This window comes from Nannobrachium achirus (assembly GCF_963921795.1).
Source record: "Nannobrachium achirus genome assembly, chromosome: 15".
NCBI classification, from domain to species: domain Eukaryota; kingdom Metazoa; phylum Chordata; class Actinopteri; order Myctophiformes; family Myctophidae; genus Nannobrachium; species Nannobrachium achirus.
Genome location: NC_137822.1, coordinates 48,504,083 through 48,523,307, shown reverse-complemented (window position 1 = coordinate 48,523,307; position 19,225 = coordinate 48,504,083). Strand labels below are relative to the sequence as shown.

Sequence of the window (19,225 nt, the reverse complement as noted above, 5' to 3'; positions counted from 1 at the left end):
TAATCAGGCTTTTGTGAACAACCTGGACAGATGTTAAGTTGCTTCATTCAGTATTTATATTTTTGATATTCATTTTTTCAGACACTCCCCGTCCAGGGCCAAACTCCATTTTAATCATTGAAAACACCTGTTCTTTTTCTGGTGACTTATACCACCCTCCTAATAAATGAGCAGGCTGTGTTATCCCTTTAAGGTTAGCATGCAGCCTCGGGAAGCCATGCATGTTTTTGTTTTGGTTTCCCTGTTTGTACGCAGGGTCGACACTGCAGCAATGGCTGAGCTCTCCACAGGGCGGAGCTCAGGAAAACGGCCTATAGCAACAGCACGGGACACCATGTGACCAGACGGCAAACGTTTGACGTGACGGGAGGACCGTCCAATCATTTTAAAGCGTCCCGGTAAAACCACCTCACACCGGGACGAGGACGTTCCGTTCTCAAAGCAGAGACGTAGAGAGGGGGGGGGGCGACGACTCCGCTAGAAACCCGCAAAAACGACGGAAGCGCGGCGTCTGAAGGGGGCTTGAGCCACGAGAGCCATCGGCGAGCGATTCACCACAGGCAAGCAAGTCGATGTGCCGAACGTCGCAAAGTCCGCTTCAGATGACTCCGAGTTGCGGTACTGACATGGACAGAATCGTAAATCATCAGGTCTCATGGTCCATACATCATGGGGCGTGAGAAAGCGTTGGTCAATGTGAAACATGGCTGTTTTACATTTTGAGGTGTTTTTTTTTACATTAGCACTTTGTTACATTAGCACGTTAGCACGTGGTTACATCAGCACGTTGGGGCGTGTGTCGGGCAGGCGGAGGCCCACCAGGCCGCCGCCCACCAGCACGGCGGAGGCCAGCAGGATGGGGATGGCCTTGGTGATGCCCACCAGGGAGCCGAAGATCAGGTTGCCCAGCACGGCTGCCAGCTTGCACATGGCGTTACAGAAGCCAAACCCTGTGCCCCTGAAACAATACACAACATCATATTCATCTCATATTTGCACAGACAATCCCACTAGAACAAGGATGAGATGACACCCTACGTTATTCAAGTCGGCCTCATGGATGCACTATAACGGGACGTTTTGGTAATGGGGTGTGATTTGGGCTCTCTTGTTGGTGGAGTTTATTTTGCACCAAGAGTATTTAAGTTTAAGTTAAGTTCAAACCTCCTGTCGGTGGGGTAGATCTACAAACCTCCTGATAGATCTACAAACCTCCTGTCGGTGGGGTAGATCTACAAACCTCCGGTCAGTAGGGTAGATCTACAAACCTCCGGTCAGTGGGGTAGATCTACAAACCTCCTGATAGATCTACAAACCTCCTGTCGGTGGGGTAGATCTACAAACCTCCGGTCAGTAGGGTAGATCTACAAACCTCCTGTCAGTAGGGTAGATCTCAGCAGTCACCACGTCCAGACTGTTCCATGCTGAGATGCTCAGGCCGTTGTAAAGACACAGCATGAAGATCATCATGGACTCACTGGTCCCGAACCACAGGAAGAAGCAACTGATGCCCGACAGCACCATGGAGCCCCCTGCAGGAGACAAGACCACATTACATCATCAACACAGCACCATGGAGCCCCCTGCAGGAGACAAGACCACATTACATCATCAACACAGCACCATGGAGCCCCCTGGAGGAGACAAGACCACATTACATCATCAACACAGCACCATGGAGCCCCCTGGAGGAGACAAGACCACATTACATCATCAACACAGCACCATGGAGCCCCCTGGAGGAGACAAGACCACATTACATCACGCTAGTGAGTAACTAACCTGCCGATGGGGATGAAAACGAACGGCTCTGCCCAGAACTCATGTGCGATTCCAAGTTGCGCCTCGCCACATGTGCAGCCTTATTGATCACATGACCGCAATAAAATACAATTATAACAATATATAGCCTATCCTGTGTGCAGGGCTGGGGCACATTTTTTTTTAATCAAAGTTCAACTTGATGTAACTTTCCATGGGATTATCGTGACCCAACTTTTTTTTCTTCCCATTTCATGCACATCTTTTTGAGACCATCGATGGCCGGATCAGGTCGGCGCATATTATTGATTATGATTTTTCAAAGGTTAGTGGAAAAAACTGTGTTTGCAGCAACATGATAGACCATGTTTTAATTCTGGCAGTAAATGAGTAATAATAATTATGAATTACCCCGCATCCTCAGCCGTCCTATCTTGTCCACAAGCAGTAATTAAGGGTAGTAATACATTAATAAACTAATTATTAATTACCCAGCATCCTCAGACGTCCTATCTTGTCCATGAGCAGTAATTAACGGTAGTAATAAACTATTATTAATTACCCAGCATCCTCAGCCGTCCTATCTTGTCCATGAGCAGGGCGGATACGATGTTTCCCGGCAGCACGGCCAGCGTTCCCAGGAAGTTGACGAAGTAGACCCAGTAGGCGGAGTAGTCGTCGTCCAGCAGCATCTGACAGCCTGTCTTGTTGTGGTGGAAGGAACTGTTGATGATCCTGGAGTTGGTCAGCTTCTTGTCATCGATGTCTGGACCAGGAGGAAGGAGAGACGTGATGAGAGGAATCAGAATCAGAATCATTTACTGTGGTAAAGAAAAAAAGTCGAGCCGGAAAGGCAAAGCTCTCTGTCTACCGAGCAATCTTCGTTCCTACTCTCACCTATGGTCATGAAGTGTGGGTCATGACCGAAAGTATAGTCAGGGAGCCACAGGCCCAAAAGCTCAAAGAATAGGGTTTTACCTGTGACATCATGACATTTTTTATTTTTTATTTTTTTTCTATTAATTTGGTCATTAACAGTTTCTATGCCAGCCCATTTCAGTGTTTTTTTACGACCACAAGAAAACACTGTTTACACATCTATCCGTTCTGTTCATTCCTTTCAGTACCCTGGGTGACGCTAAATTCTACCACAGTTACACTCATACGATCATGCTAACAAAATGAGCTAATAGCTACTTTTGCGTCGGGCGCTCCGCGCTCCGTGCATGTGATGGTAACGATCGGAACCACGTTGCCACCAGCTGCTCAGATCTTTTTTCTGAATGAAGCTACGACTTACGGGTGAGGAGTAAAGTGTGTGTTTGTGTTTCATGCATTCTAAGGTCTTTTCACAACAAAACAGAGTCACTTCCTTAAGTTCCTTCCGTATACTTCCTGTTTTCATTCAGTCACATGATCTGCCACTGGAGACAAGCGTTTAGGTTCCGTACGGAACCCTTGTTGTTAAATCGGCAAAAATAATGTATTTTGAGTTGTTTTATAACAAAAATAGCCTATTCTCGTCAATCTTCGTCTGTGGCCTGGCTGCCTAATTAATCATTCTCGTCAATCTACCCCCGTGGCTTGGAAACTGTTAAGGTACACAGAATGAGAGGCCTGCTCTGCCGGAAACATTGTGAAAAAAGGTTATGGCCATTTGTACTCACTGTCCCATTGACATCACTATACAGGAAAATAATACAAAAAATAAATCTGCTTTAAGTAGCATGTGAGGGGTCAAACTAGGAGGGTTCTTCATGATTCTGAATCCATTGCAAGCATTTTCTTTTTTTTTGCATGAAAAACATTCCTTGGACTAGATTTCGGCCTCTCAAAACTGTGATTTTTGATGACTCATCACTTTTCACCGTTTTGTGGGGCTGAAATCTAGCCTAAGGAATGTTTTTCATGCAAAACAAATGCTTGCTTTTCCTGTATAGTGATGTCGACGGGGGGACTTTTTTTTCTTGCAATGTTTCCGGCAGAGCAGGCCTCTCATTCTGCGTGCCTTATTGACCAAATTAATAGAAAAAACTTAAATAAAAAGTATGTTATGACATCACAGGTCCTCTCAAATTTTGGGCCTGTGGCTCCCCGGCTAATAAGGTTGTGGGTGCAAGCGGCCGAAATGAGTTTCCTCAGACGGGTGGCTGGTATCTCCCTTAGAGATAGGGTGAGAAGTTCAGTCACCCGAGAGAGACTTGGAGTTGAACCTCTGCTCCTACACTTGGAAAAGAGCTATATTGTGGGTTAATAAAATAGGCTTACATATTCAAGTGTTTTTTTTTATCGGCGATCGCTCACTTGCACTATAGCAAAAAAAATCCACAGCACACCACTGTGTGTGTGTGTGTTCTGCTCTCCCATCAAATGTGGGTTCCAAAATGAGGAATTCTACTCTACTTGTGGGGCCCTTTTCTACTTGTGAGGCCCAAACGCTGGAACCCACAAGTTCTTTCCTTGAAATCAAGTTATTATGCTCCCACTGTGCTATGGTGTGATTTTTAGGTCGGGTTTCACAATTTAGTCCACTTGCCAGAATCTGAACCCTGGCATATTGAGTACAGTAAGGTTTTATGTGAGAAATGTTGAGTAAGGGTCCCCAGCATGTAGAAACTGCCGGATGCTAACTTGCATATGTTGAGCAATTTTCATAATTTGCATAATTCGATTTATTTAGCATAATCCCCCATAATAATGGATAATATGTCAAAAACTGATTTGCCGATTTGAACAATACTGGAGTGGTTTTCGGGGTTATTGAGGATGCTGAATCCATTTCTGACATTTTCTAAATTCAAAATGGCCGTTTTAAACCGGAAATGGCCATATACCAACTGGAAAATCAACAAAAAAGTATCAAAATCACCCCACTTTAAGTTGGTATAAGGCCATTTCCGGTTTAAAACAGCCATGTTGAATTTCGAAAATGGATTCAGCATCCTCAATAACCCCCAAAACCACTCTAATATTGTTCAAATCGGCCAATCAGTTTTTGACATATTATCCATTATTATGGGGGATTATGCTAAATAAATCGAATTATGCAAATTATGAAAATTGCTCAACATATGTAAGTTAGCATCCGGCAGTTTCTACATGCTGGGGACCCTTACTCAACATTTATAACATAAAACCTTACTGTACTCAATATGTCTGGGTTCACAATGGGGCTCTATGGGCTGGCAAGTAGACTAATTGATGTTCAAACTCCCATTATGTGTGAGTGTGCGTGGCTTGGAAAAAAACACTCCCCTCCCATAACTTGTGGGACATGAGGCAGTATAATCATCTGACAATCCTTAAAAAATACTGGATTATAGCTCATATAAATATTTTTTTGTAATATCTGATTGTTGCTGATGACACCTGACTTTTTTTGGGAGCTGTACGAGCTCTGGAAAGGGTGGGCCCCGCAGATATCGGCGGTATCCTCATGTCCCCACAAGTTATGGGAGGGGAGTGTGTGTGTGTGTGTGTGTGCTAAAGGTCAAAGGTTATCAGAGACACATACTTCCCACAGATTACACACACCCGAAGTGAATTTGAAAACTCGACCAATGATGAAAAACTCACATACCTACTGGGAGAAATACAACAATGTGCGAACACAGCAGCAAGATTTGTGAACTGCTGTGACAAAAGAGGCTAGAAACACAACCACCCTAAAGAACTACAAACCATGGATTGACATCTAGACCTACTGCACATACAGTATGAAACAGAGCTGCTACCTTTAAATGCATTTTGAGGAAAATAATGCTGCTATTTGTACCCAATGACGGCGCCAGGGGGGGGCTAGGGGGCGCTCTAGCCCCCTCTGGTGGAGGCTTAGCCCCTGCTCAGCCCCCCCTCCCCACAGACCCAATTGTAATAAAAAATATTTACAGAATAAATAAATAAAAGATAATAAATATGTGAAAGAAAATGGACTTGCTTCTATGTAAAATCATACAATAAAATGTATTTTCTATAAAGATAATTCTTTGCTATTAACAGCCGGCCCTGTTCACTGATCAGAAGTGCATTCTCTCGGTAGAAGACGTGGTCTGCAACCAGTGTTGCCAGACGTACGATAATGATCGTATTTGTACGATAATTTGACCCTCTGTACGATGTACGATCAATAATTCCAAAAATGCCCAAATGTACGATAATTTCGGCATATCATCAAAAAGAGCGTGAATTCACTATTTTCCCTGGCTGCTGATCTGGGATCTGGTTTGGCTTCTCAAAATAAGCCAGGAAATCAGTCAATCTGACCCTAGATCTGTACTGGAGGCATTAAAAACACTGGTTGCACTTGCATCTTTCCAGACCAGTTTCAGGCTTTTATTTGTGTAAGCTCCAAGAAGTTGCCTGCCTCCACACAGCAAATCTGATGCGTTTTTATCACGCAGTAGTCTAAAACGAGGTCGTTTCTTACACTAAAGACGCATTTTTTGGTGAAATTACGTTTTTACGCGAGTGATTTCTCTTTTTTGACCGTGTACGATAGTTTCATGTCAAATACGATAATTCTGAGCCTCCGGTACGATAATTCAACATTTCCCATCTGGTACTGTAACACTGTCTGCATCACAGCCACTTAATTCTCCCCCCTCCCGTTACACACAGACACACACACACACACACACACACACACACACACACACACACACACACACACACACTGCACCGAGGAGAAGAGACAGAGCTGGTATCTCAAAAGACGTTTAAAAAAGTTTTTTTTAAACGTCTTGGATACAGTGCCACTGGAATAATTCATCATAGATCAGAATATAGGTACTTCTACCTTTGTAGCTGTTGTCATCTCAAAGTAAAATCCACGAATTTTTCTCCAACTTGCTTGGATTAGAATCAGGAGAAGTGATCACGGTGAATGCAATACTAGATTGCCAGCCAGCTGTGTTGGGTTAACGAGGCTCGTTGAGAATGACCCTTATTTGACATACTGTAGATGAGCAACTAAGGCACTGTCTTTTATGGCAAGACATTTTAACTTTTTGTATTTTGTCTGTGCATGTGTGTGTGTGTCAACTGAGAATGGTTTCTCTGTAGCCTAGGTCAGGGGTTTTCAACAGGGGGTCCTCAGAATTACTACAGGGGGTCCTCCAAATCTTTGTGTGATATAAACCTTTTTTCCTCCTTTTTTATATTAACCACTTGCCAAAAATAGCCGATCTACAAGCTCACAACTTCTCGTGCTGAAAGGCCTTGTGAGCTTGTAGATCGGCTATTTTCGGCAAAAAGGACTTGTAATTTCCTGTTGTCCTCAAATGGGCAACTTTATTTTTCATCCTGCATATCAAGCCTAATTATAATAATGATAATAATAATAATAATACATGCATACTGTATGATAAATGTATGCCTTATTCCACCTATATCTTTCCATTCCCACAACAATATAGGCTAAGGAAAGAAATGGCATATTTTGGACATATTTTGATTTGTGATTAATCATGATTAGTTCATTTTTAAGCTGTAATTAATCTGATAAAAAATTGTAATAATTTGAAAGCCCTAATATTAATATGTGAAAGACAACTGACTGACTTCTATGTAAATCATATACGACGGGTTTCTTGTTTACAAACATTGAGACTAAATGCACAGCTGACTGTATCATGTAATCAATTCCGTCCAATCCCCAAACCTGTTGTTTTGGGGAGCGCTGGTTAAACCTGGTTTCATTGGCTAATTTTGGTACCGGACCCTGCGTACGCATCTAGTTTTATCAGTGTAACATGGACCAGAAACCCGTCTATGGACAGTTTGTTCCGCAATGTCGCCAGTGGAGCACTGTTCGTTAATTAAAACGGGAGCGCTCCGAGCGTTGTCGCTCGACGCGCCCGGTGGAGCCGGGGGGTTAGCCCCCACTCTAAAAAAGCCAGCCCCCACACAGACCCCCCAGTCACAATTTTCTGGAGCCGTCGCTGTTTGTACCCTGTATATATATATATATAAAATGTCACAATGTGACATAGCTCGGTTTACACAATGCTGTACCCCCTCCAACTGTATATTATGTTCCCCATTTTCAACAGTTTTTATTGTATTTGTGATACTTGCTTTGGCAATGTTAACGTATGTTTTCTCATGCCAATAAAGCTCCTTTGAATTGAAAATTGAATTGAAATATGACCTGTGTTGTAGAAGAAGGAGTCCACGAAGGTGCAGTTCTTGAAGTAGGAGGCGACGGAGGAGACGTCCTCAAAGTAGCAGTTCTGGAAGGTGGAGTCGATGAACACCACCGCCTTGAACTTCATACCGATGAACCTGTGGAGGAGAATACGAGGGAATAGTAAAGAAACCTTAGTACAGGGTTCCCCAATTAGTTTTCCCCAAGGGCCGAATCATGTCTAGGGTACCAAGCCGAGGGCCACAACATTGAATCATGTCTAGGGTACCAAGCCGAGGGCCACAACATTGAATCATGTCTAGGGTACCAAGCCGAGGGCCACAACATTGAATCATGTCTAGGGTACCAAGCTGAGGGCCACAACATTGAATCATGTCTAGGGTACCAAGCCGAGGGCCACAACATTGAATTATGTCTAACCGGGTACCAAGCCGAGGGCCACAACATTGAATTATGTCTAGGGTACCAAGCCGAGGGCCACAACATTGAATTATGTCTAGGGTACCAAGCCGAGGGCCACAACATTGAATTATGTCTAGGGTACCAAGCCGAGGGCCACAGCATTGAATCATGTCTAGGGTACCAAGCCGAGGGCCACAACATTGAATCATGTCTAGGGTACCAAGCCGAGGGCCACAACATTAAATTATGTCTAGGGTACCAAGCCGAGGGCCACAACATTGAACTATGTCTAGGGTACCAAGCCGAAGGCCACAACATTGAATTATGTCTAGGGTACCAAGCCGAGGGCCACAACATTGAATTATGTCTAGGGTACCAAGCCGAGGGCCACAACATTGAATTATGTCTAGGGTACCAAGCCGAGGGTCACAACATTGAATCATGTCTAGGGTACCAAGCCGAGGGCCACAACATTGAATCATGTCTAGGGTACCAAGCCGAGGGCCACAACATTGAATTATGTCTAGGGTACCAAGCCGAGGGCCACAACATTGAATCATGTCTAGGGTACCAAGCCGAGGGCCACAACATTAAATTATGTCTAGGGTACCAAGCCGAGGGCCACAACATTGAACTATGTCTAGGGTACCAAGCCGAGGGCCACAACATTGCAGGGGGCGACGGTGGCGTTCCCGCTACTCCAGTGACATTTCAGATATTGTCGTTGTCGGGTGAAAATCTTGTATGTCCAAAACCATTCGTTTTGCATTTATCATTATTATTTTTTTTTAAATAGTGAAACAGCAGATCTACAAGCACACAACGTAGATCGGCTGTTTTCGCTACTTTTGTGCAACGGCCTTGCACGATGAAGCAGGGCTTTACTATTTGCGAAAGAACGTACACATTTGAAAATACGAGTTTCCACCAGACAACGACGATATACTAGTGTTGTTGCTGCTCTTATACCACCATTATTACTGGGGTTGGTGGGGGCCAGACAGTAGCCCCCCGCGGGCCGCAAATGGCCCGCGGGCCGCCTATTGGGGAACCCTGCCGTAGTAGTTAACTGTTTTACTGCCAGATTTATTATTTATTTATTGGGGCTGGTGCCAGCAAAAAGCAGCTTACCTTTGCGATGTTATAGAAAAAAGATCTATTGATTATTTCCAAACCTTTTTTTTCTCATTGGACCTATTATATAATATGTGTAGTTTAGCCAAGCTGGCGGCAGGGGGAAGCCTTATGCAAGGAATGGATGTGAAATGGCCCTCCACTCTTTCCGTCGTTCATAGCATAGAAATGCATAATCTAGATCAGGTCCACAGAGAACAGCCAGGAAGTGAATTGGACATCATTGATGTTTATGTGTGGTGGAGATTTGAAAGCAGCATTATGGGAGATGTTTTTAACTGTACACACCCGCGCGACCCCTCATCAGCTTACAGTCATCAGACAAGGTAAAAGAACGGCCGTTCGTATTGGCAACGCGCCGCCGTCAGAATTGGGGCGAATGGAAACGTCCGAAGCAGTAAAAGAGTTAAAATCCTAAAGGCCAAGGGTTTATGTTATGGCCAGATGCAGAATGAAAGACTGTAACTCCAGACAGTGTGTGCTAGGGATTTTTAGTATTTGAATTATTCAACCTCAAAGTATTCGAATAGTCGAATATTCGACAGGACTGTCCAAACTGTCAAATATTAAGTACTAGAGTCGAACATTGTGAAAACAGCCGATCTACATGCTCACAGCGCCTCGCAACGCGAGGCATTGTGAGCATGTAGATCTGCTATTTTCACAATATTTATCTGCGGAACCGAGTCACATTAAATTTAATACTTACAGTTCCAAGTGATTGTCAGGGTGGGGGTCCCCAGTTCAAATATGTTTATTTTGGGGGTCACAGCCTAAAAAGGTTTGAGAACCCCTGGTATAAAGCATTAAAAAAAATCATCCTCCAGGGGCATTGACAACTCATTCTTATGACTTCCTATCTAGACAAGCTTTATAAACCATATATTTTTAAAGAGAAAACAATAAAAAATTAAAATAAGCGAATATTCGACTTCGGTGAACAACGTCGAATAAGGACTTTGATATTCTAATATTCCAATATTCTAATATTTGGTGAATGCCCTAGTGTGTGCAGAGAGAGAGAGAGAGCATGAAGAGAATCATAACCTGAAGGCCGAACAGAGGAGAAACAGAGACAGAAAGAGCAGAGAGAGAGAGAGGAGGAGGACTTGAGATAAGGCTTTTAATTTGCTGCCGGTTACAGATAACAGGAAATGGAATAATAATAATAATAAGGCGGAGCAGTTTGGATTGTTGTTGTTCTAGGAGAGAATGACAAATAGAGTTTGAGTCCCAGACTGCACCGTTTTAAGCCCTTTGCACACAGGACAGTTGCGGGTTTTTTTTGTTCTTTTTTTTTTCATTTGCTGCATGAATAAAACGCATTGGATTTGGTGTGCAATGCTGTGCGGAATCGGCGCTGCGGATCCCAAAAGGAGTCATAAAAGGAGTTTTGAGGTTTTTTTACCTCAAAACTCACGAATCAAACTGGATTCGATCGAGAAAAAAACGCACGGCCGCAGCCACTCGTCACATGGCTAATTCGGATCCAGTGTGCATGAGGTCGTAGAGAATCTTTGTTTTCTTTAGAAAAATATTTCCGTTTTATCCATGCGGATGAACGCGCCTGTGTGCAAAGGGATTTACTCTGGAGAGGTGGCAGTGTTGATTTTGACAGCAAATGTTGATGTAGTTTTTTTGTTGCATTACATTTTTGTCGTATTTTAGTCATCGGAAATGGTTTAGTTTTAGTCTAGTTTTAGTCAACTAAATCTCATAGAATGTCAGTCGACCAAATGTAGGATACAGCTGAATACAGTTGATTTTGTCGGAGGGAAATGTCAGGCCTTGATGGCGTCGTAATGTCTGACATCATAGACCACATGAGACTGACACAGTATGTCCATGTATGGGTATTCCAAGATATGGGCTTAATATTGACAGTTACATCAGGGATCTCCATAAATGGGCATGAACGGGTCAAGGACACAGATCTCCATATATGGCCATTTGTTTCTTAGTGAATTAACTGTCGCCATTGACTTGAATGGGGAAAATTCAAATGGTAAGAAGACGGAATTCATTTGCAAGTGTGACTCGCATCACGGCAACCACACTTGCAATTTCCAATTGCATCTTTCTATTTTCATTTTCTTTAATTATTTGTTTATTTTAACTCTTCGGACACCACTGTGCTTTGGACGTTCCCGTTCGCCCCAATTCTGAACGCGGCTCAAAGCCCAATTCACATTCATTCTTTGCATAAGGCTGCCCTCTGCCGCCAGCTTTGGTAAAGTACACACATAATAGGTCCATTGAAAAATAAATCGTTTGAAAATAATCAATAGATCTTTTTCTATAAGATCGCAAAGGTAAGCTGCTTTTTTGCTGGCACCAGCCCCAATAAATAAATAATAAATCTGGCAGTAGAACTGTTAATGCCCTAATTGATCATACTGCAGCGTAACACAAAAGCATCAGAAGTAGCATAATATGATACAATACATTTGTGACTCAGCCTGACTGAGGGGCAGTCATTTCGGAAGGCAGGGTTTTTCACTACTGCTAATATTACTTTTTTTTTTTTTTTTTTTTTTCTAAAATGAAAAAAGTCACAAATGCATCTCAAAATATCTAGGCTACATTTCACTTAAACGCCAGAGCTTAACTCTGCATGTAAATAAGACTTTTTTTTAAATTAATGTGAGAGATCGTCAGGTCATTTGCAGGTTAGACATTTATTTAGAACTTGAATATCTCAAAAGTAGTATTTCAGCATGGCATCATTCTATAAGCCATATCTTCAAAGCTGTTGGGTCGATCTCCACAACCAATATATCATTTTGTAGCTATGATCCCCAGCTTCCAAATGAAATGAAAAAATTAAAATGAGAAAAAATGCAATGACTAGCCATCAGCCACGCTGGGACACATTTTCTTTCCAAAAGAAATGGGATCAATTCTTGACCTCGCGTCACGGAAAGCCTGGTCTTGGTTTACTAAACAGGTTGGTTGATCCGGTCTAGACCGGATGACGTCCTACGTCATTTTGAATTCTAAACGGACAACACTCTGCCAGGAACTACCAAACCAGAATCAGTTTTAACCCAAAACAAAGCTACTTGAACTGATTCAGGTTTGGTGTTTCCTGCCAAAGTGTAGTCAGTTTTGACTACAAAATGACGTAGGACGTCATCCACTCCCGACCGGATCAAAAGCCGATATTGGAAGCGATCCCAGGCGAGATATTTTCTAACTCGATGTAATCCTCACTCAGTGAATGATTGACATGTTCTAACTCTATTTATTACCCGGCTTGGTTGAATGCTTGATTCTGATTGGTCAAGCGCTGAAATCAGCTGTGAATTATAGGTGTATAATGACCGCTCTGCTCTATGGGGCTTTTAAGCCGTGACATCCTTTTGTAGTCAGACCTCCAAGCAGATTTATTGTCAATATCTGTCCCTCGCTATTTCAACAGATCCGAGACAAAAATAACGACTAATGTATAATTCTACCACTTTCCTTTCAACAACAAAGAGAAGAAAAATTAGTAAATAGTAAAAATAGTAAAAAGATTTGCTTTTTTGGGGGGCAAAAGTTCTCCTCTGCCTACAAAATGATGTCAGACTTAACAGCCCCATAACAGACTGCTGTCTAATCAAAGGCTCAGAACACCTGCTGCACTCAGGCTGCACTGTGTGAATTTAGTGCAGTAGCCAACATGTCAGCCAAGTAAACAAACACACAGCGACATTTACAACTAAACGTTGCTCTCAAGAATGTTTTTCAAAACATTTGAGTGGAGAAATAGACAACGCAGTATCAGAAAATGGATCTGATCAGCACGTCCTTGTTTTCCAAAGCGACCGTGTTTCGCTGGAGGAGGGGGGAGGGGGGACCAGTGCAACACTTGTGGAATACCCACGCGACCCCTCATCAGCTTACAGTCATCAGACAAGGTAAAAGAACGAGCGTCGTATTGGCAACGCGCTACCGTCAAAATTGGGGCGAACGGGAACGTCCGAAGCAGTAAAAGAGTTAACCAACATTGGCACAATAATAACTGTCCGATCTTTGTTGCAGAAACCATGTTTGTTTATAATTCAGATCAGAGTACCACACGGAGGCCAGGCCAGTCTGAACTCCTTATTTGGGTAAGAGTGATGTCATGTTTGATCAACGCAGATGAGCTTCATAAAAGCTGGTATCAACAGAGTGCAAGAGGCATTAGCTTGATAGTGGACCAACCAAACTGATTCTAGAGATGGAGAAGCTGTTCGATGCTGAGCTAAGGAGGATGCAGCAATACGAAGTGGATGTGACTTTGGACCCTGATACAGCACATCCCTACCTCATCCTGTCTGAGGATGGAAAACAAGTGAGTCATGGAAATGTAATGAACAATCTGCCTGACAACACAGAGAGATTCTCTAGATATTCATATTACGGTGTCTTAGGAAAACAAAGCTTCTCCTCAGGAAGGTTTTACTATGAGGTTCAGGTTAGAGGGAAGACTGACTGGGCTCTAGGAGTGGTCAGAGAGTCCATCAACAGGAAGGGAGACATCACACTGAACCCCAACAATGGTTACTGGTCTATATATTTGAGGGGTGGAAACGTGTACGAGGCTCTTGCTGACCTTGCTGTCCTCCTCCCTGTCAGATAGGAGGTCCAGAAAGTGGGAGTGTTTGTGGATTATGAGGAGGGTCTGGTCTCCTTTTATGATGTGGAGGCCAGAGTTCACCTCTACTCTTTCACTGGCTGCTCCTTCACTGAGAAACTACATCCATACTTCTGTCCATGGCTCAATAATAATGGTGTAAACTCTGCTCCTCTCATCATCTCTCCTGTCAATCACACTGATGGCATTTAGACAGGGATGAAAACATAATCTCCGCCTCATGGCCGTTCCGGCCGGGCGGAGCTAAAGATGAACCGCTTCAGCCAAAGGTCTGATGATGGATCCATTTCTCCTTTCATACAGAGATCCCAGCAGTGTTGGGCACGTTACTGAAAAATAGTAACTAGTTACCGTTACTAGTTACTTCATTACAAAAGTAACTCAGTTACTTTACTGATTACTCACACCAACAAGTAATGCGTTACTGTGAAAAGTACTAAGTACTTTTTAGTTTTTAGTTTAGTAGCAAATTTTTTGTAATGACCTTATAGCCTGGTTAAACTTCATAGCTTGTAACCCAAAAGATAAATTAGACATTTGCCTGTGACCCAAACTAGTGAAAACGGCAGATCTACAAGCTCACAACTGTAAGCCAGAAGAGGCTGGCATGCATACGGCTCACACTAGACTTTAGCACTTACCGTATAGTCGGAGGCCTAAGGGATTTTTCGTGCTAATCAGTCTAAAAGCGCCAAATTTTGCACAGATGTAGCCAAGGGCATGCTCTAATGAAAAAACATGTTTGTCATCATGCTGAATCCATTGCAAGCATTTGTTTTGCACAAAAAACATTCCTTGGGCTACAAATGGCCCCAGAACACGCCCCTCACATCCTACTTCAATTCCCCCCCCAAAAAAAAAAAAAAAAAAAAAAATCTGGGTATTTTCATCCTGTATTTAAAGTCAATGGGAGCCCAGCTTGATTTGGCTGCTGTGGCGACCCCGAAAGTCGCCGACTCGGGCGCCATAGCTAAATCATTAGAGCATGCTCTGGGCTACATCAGTGCAAAATTAAGCCTTTTAGACTGATTAGCACGAAATTACCATTCTATCTCCCTAAGGCCCCCGACTATGAAGAACTTATTTCTTTCTGAAACCTCTGCAGCTCTGTGTTTACTGGATCCCTGAACCATGACTCACCCGCCGGTCCAGCCAGATATAAACTAATAGTCAGGGAATTTTAATAAAACCCTGGGAATAAATTCCTTACCAAATGATTTCTTCACCAATGTGTTCGTAAAGGTGTCTAGTAACATATCTGCCCGACACCAACGATATCTTCTTATTTAACAAAAGTATTGGCATCAAAATATACTTGAAGCACCAAAAGTAAAAGTACATTTCACAGCTTCACAAAATCTATTAAAAATCCTTTGTTGTATCATAGATCAGCTATTTTCACATAGCTAACTATAACTAATACAGTAGTCAAATATTGTAGTGGAGTAAAAGTATAATATTTGCATCTGAGGTGGAATAAAAGTAAGATTTATGAAAATTAGAAATACTCCAGTGAAGTCAAAGTAACTCAAAATTGTAATCAATTAATGTCAAGGTTCGGTGTTGTGGTGGTGCGGAGCCAAATGCACATAACTCAACTTCAAAGTAATGCAGGAAACTAAGGAGTGCAGTTTACGACACTTTACTGAACTTAAACCAAAGTTTAACACAAGCACACACAGGAATCATACACAACAGAACAGAACCATAAAAACAGACAGCAATACAATGAACCAGCACACAGATTGAAATTCAACATCCCTAGCATAATATTTGACAGTAAGTCTGGGTCTCATTCACTGTACTATAAGGGGAAAAAATCACTCACAAAGATATGCATAGATATGCAAAGTAGCATGTTAGGGGTCTAACAAGGTGTTTTTATTCATTCTGAATCCATTGCAAGCATTTGTTTTGCACAAAAAAACATTCATTGGGCCAAAATCAGACGCAAAAAAAACATGGTTTAGTGATGAGTCATCACTTTTCACAAGGTGTATGGGGTCCATTTTTGGCCCAAGGGATGTTTTCCGTGCAAAACAAATGCTTGCAATGGATTCAGAATAATTAAAAACACCTAGTTGGACCCCTCACATCCCACTTAAAGCATATTTTTGGGAGTGATTGTTTCCCTTATAGTAATAGTGTATAGTAAGTAAATGAGACCCAGAATTACCCTAGCTGTCAAACATTTTGCTAGGGGTGTTGAATTTCAATCTTTGTTAGATGTGTTACTAGACACCTTTACGAACACATTGGTGAAGAAATTGTTTGGTAAGGAATTTATTCCCAGATTTGACAGGTATTCTGCTAATTTTCCCTGACTATAAGCCTTAGTTTTGGCTTGTTCCTGTGTTTCTTTTTTTTTTTTTTTTGCGTTCTTTTGCCTTTTTGCCATTTTTGTGTTGCTTTGCTTTGCTTGCATTAAACACTTGACAATCGTTGACAATCTCCTGCCTCTGCAGTGTCTGAGTCTGTGCTTGGCTTCAACTTGACTATTCAGCGTAACTGAGACAGTAGGGAGAAGAGTGTGAGGCGTGTGGAGCGTTGTCTGGGGCAGTGGTTTCCCAAGGTGGGTGGCGGGGCACCCTAGGGTGCCCTGATGCCAGTCCAGGGGTGACTCAGAATAATCTGATAATATTTGGAATTCATCAATATCACTTCACTATGCTTAGTAAAACACACCTGATTTGCACTGTACTTGATGAGTTATTTTTCCATCTACGGCCAACTCTCTTCACCAAAAAATAGCAGATCTACAAGCTCTCAACGCGTCACAGTGTGAGGCATTGTGAGCTTGTAGATCGGCTATTTTTGGTGAACCTTCCCCCCAGAATACGCATGCTGGGGTTCAAGTGGTTAAACGTCTAGTATAACCTTTATTTTCAGTCAGTTCTGATGGAAACGGATATTTCTCAGTGACATACCGACGTTTCCTGCTGAGATTGGCACATTTCACCCAGGTTTTTTTTATCTCACTCACGTCACTTTGTCTGCTAAGAGGGGGGGGGGGGGCTTATGCGGAGGAAGAGTCCAATCCAGTGGATCTGGTTCTCCAGGGTTTATTTACCTGTCATTCAGGAACAGTCCGTTCCGGTGGATCTGGTTCTCCAGGGTTTATTTACCTGTCATTCAGGAACAGTCCGTTCCGGTGGATCTGGTTCTCCAGGGTGAAGTTGAAGGTGAAGTCTTCGATGTGTTCGTTGTTGTGGATCTTGACGCGCGAGGCGTACTCGTCCGCCTGGAGGTGTTTGATGACGTCGGGAAACCACACGGACAGCCCATAGTACCTGCACACACACACGCACGCACGCACGCACGCACGCACGCACACACACACACACACACACACACACACACACACACACACACACACACACACACACACACACACACACACACACACACACACACACACACACACACACACACACACACAGAAAGTTCAATTCAATTCAAGGCTTTATTGGCATGAGAAAACATACGTTTATTGCCAAAGCAGAAGTGTACACAATACAATACAATCCTATAATCAAAACAAAATATGTACAGGTGAAATGTGTGTAACAGTTGTCATGTATCAAGGTTACATGCAGGCAGAGCAGGGGTATATACAATGGTTAATAGTCTTTAACTAACACATAGGATGCCCAGGATTATTCAACATTTAATCGGCAGTTGCCAGTGGCAACCTGACATTTTAGCGTCTTTTGAAGGGCTGGCCAAAAAGTAATCAGAGTAAATGTAATCCAAGTGTGTCCTGCTTATTTTCACGATAGTATTTTCTTTCAGTCAGGACAGTTTTCCAACAATCGTGGGCATCAGTGCTTTTGTAACGGCCGGTAACGTGAATGAAATCCTGAGAAAACGTGTGTAAAAAGGGTTGAGAGAGTTAGTTTTACCCAAAGGAGAGCGTGAACCAGACCGCTGCCAGCTTCAAGGTGTTGTCTCTGACAGGATAGCTGAAACATCTCATGAACGTCATCACCATCTATGGAAATGGAGAAATATTATATACAATATATATATATATATATATATATATATATATATATATATATATATATATATATATATATATATATATCAAGCAACACAATGGTAAATGGTGCATTTATATAGCACCTTTATCCAAGGCGCTTTACAATGTGCATTACATTCACCCATTCACACACACATTCATACACCGGTGGCGGTGGAAACCATGCACACCACCAACCTGCTCACCGGGAGCAACTAGGGGTTCAGAGTCTTGCTCAGGGACACTTCGGCATGTAGACAGGAGGAGCCGGGATTTGAACCCATGGATCATTGGCTAACCTGCTCTACCTCCTGAGCTACAGCCGCCCGCTGTACCTACCAAAAATATAACAAATATACTGTAGGCCTATACATTTATTTCCCCCCTTATCTTTTAGAGTAGCCAATTATTCTTATTAACTCTTTTTCTCTGCCGAAGGCGTCATTGGACATCTTTTTGAACGGAGCTAAGCACTTCTACGCCTGGCTTTTTGTGTATGTATGAGCGTCCGTATGAGCACAGAACTCCATGTATGTGAATTTTCGTTTCAAAGCCCTCTTCAAAGTGCTTTTACTGCCTGTCATCCTCAGCTGGAGGCAACGAAGGAACGAGTCAAACAAACCACGAACCCCTCTGAGCTCCGTCTTCATCCTGAACAGGATCTTGGCCGCGGGATTGGCCGACTCGCTCTGCATCTCCACCAGCTCATCCATCGGCCTGGGCGTCTTTATCCTGTTCACCTGCGGGGGGAGACACTGAGCTCAGTGGAGTTCACACATGGTGAAGACTTTCTCTGGTAAGGTTTATTTATTTATATATATATTTTTTAAACTAATAGTTTTTATCCCACGATTTTGTAACCCATTTGTTCTCCCAGTGCCAATTGACCTAAGCTGTAATCCTGGGCTCTGCTCTCCCTCTGCCAGCCTGAGGAGACATTGATAATGAGCAGGCCACTTCTTATCACCTGACAGGGGGGAGCTTCCCCAGTTGGACGCAGTGAGTGGAAGGAACACGTTATTCCAACCAGTTCCTTTCCCCTCCATCAGGCGCACTGCAGGCTGGCCAGGGGGAGGCATTATTGAGACCAGGATTACTGCATGTTTTTTGTGAGGGTATCAACCTAGCCTGATTTCAG

The 19,225-nt window shown here is 42.9% G+C and overlaps 1 protein-coding gene across 1 annotated transcript in view; it reads right to left on the bottom strand.

Moving 5' to 3' along the window:
- Positions 1 to 774: 774 nt before the first annotated feature.
- Positions 775 to 19,225, bottom strand: part of LOC308299542 (synaptic vesicle glycoprotein 2C-like) — a gene marked incomplete at both ends in the record, with an annotated part of 43,280 nt that continues 24,829 nt past the window's right edge. The window contains 7 exons of the mRNA XM_080743339.1: positions 775 to 958; positions 1,373 to 1,532; positions 2,324 to 2,527; positions 7,910 to 8,043; positions 17,192 to 17,356; positions 17,969 to 18,057; positions 18,717 to 18,827. Of these exons, the coding sequence (XP_080599465.1) occupies positions 775 to 958; positions 1,373 to 1,532; positions 2,324 to 2,527; positions 7,910 to 8,043; positions 17,192 to 17,356; positions 17,969 to 18,057; positions 18,717 to 18,827 (1,047 nt within the window). The remainder of the gene's footprint in view (positions 959 to 1,372; positions 1,533 to 2,323; positions 2,528 to 7,909; positions 8,044 to 17,191; positions 17,357 to 17,968; positions 18,058 to 18,716; positions 18,828 to 19,225) is intronic.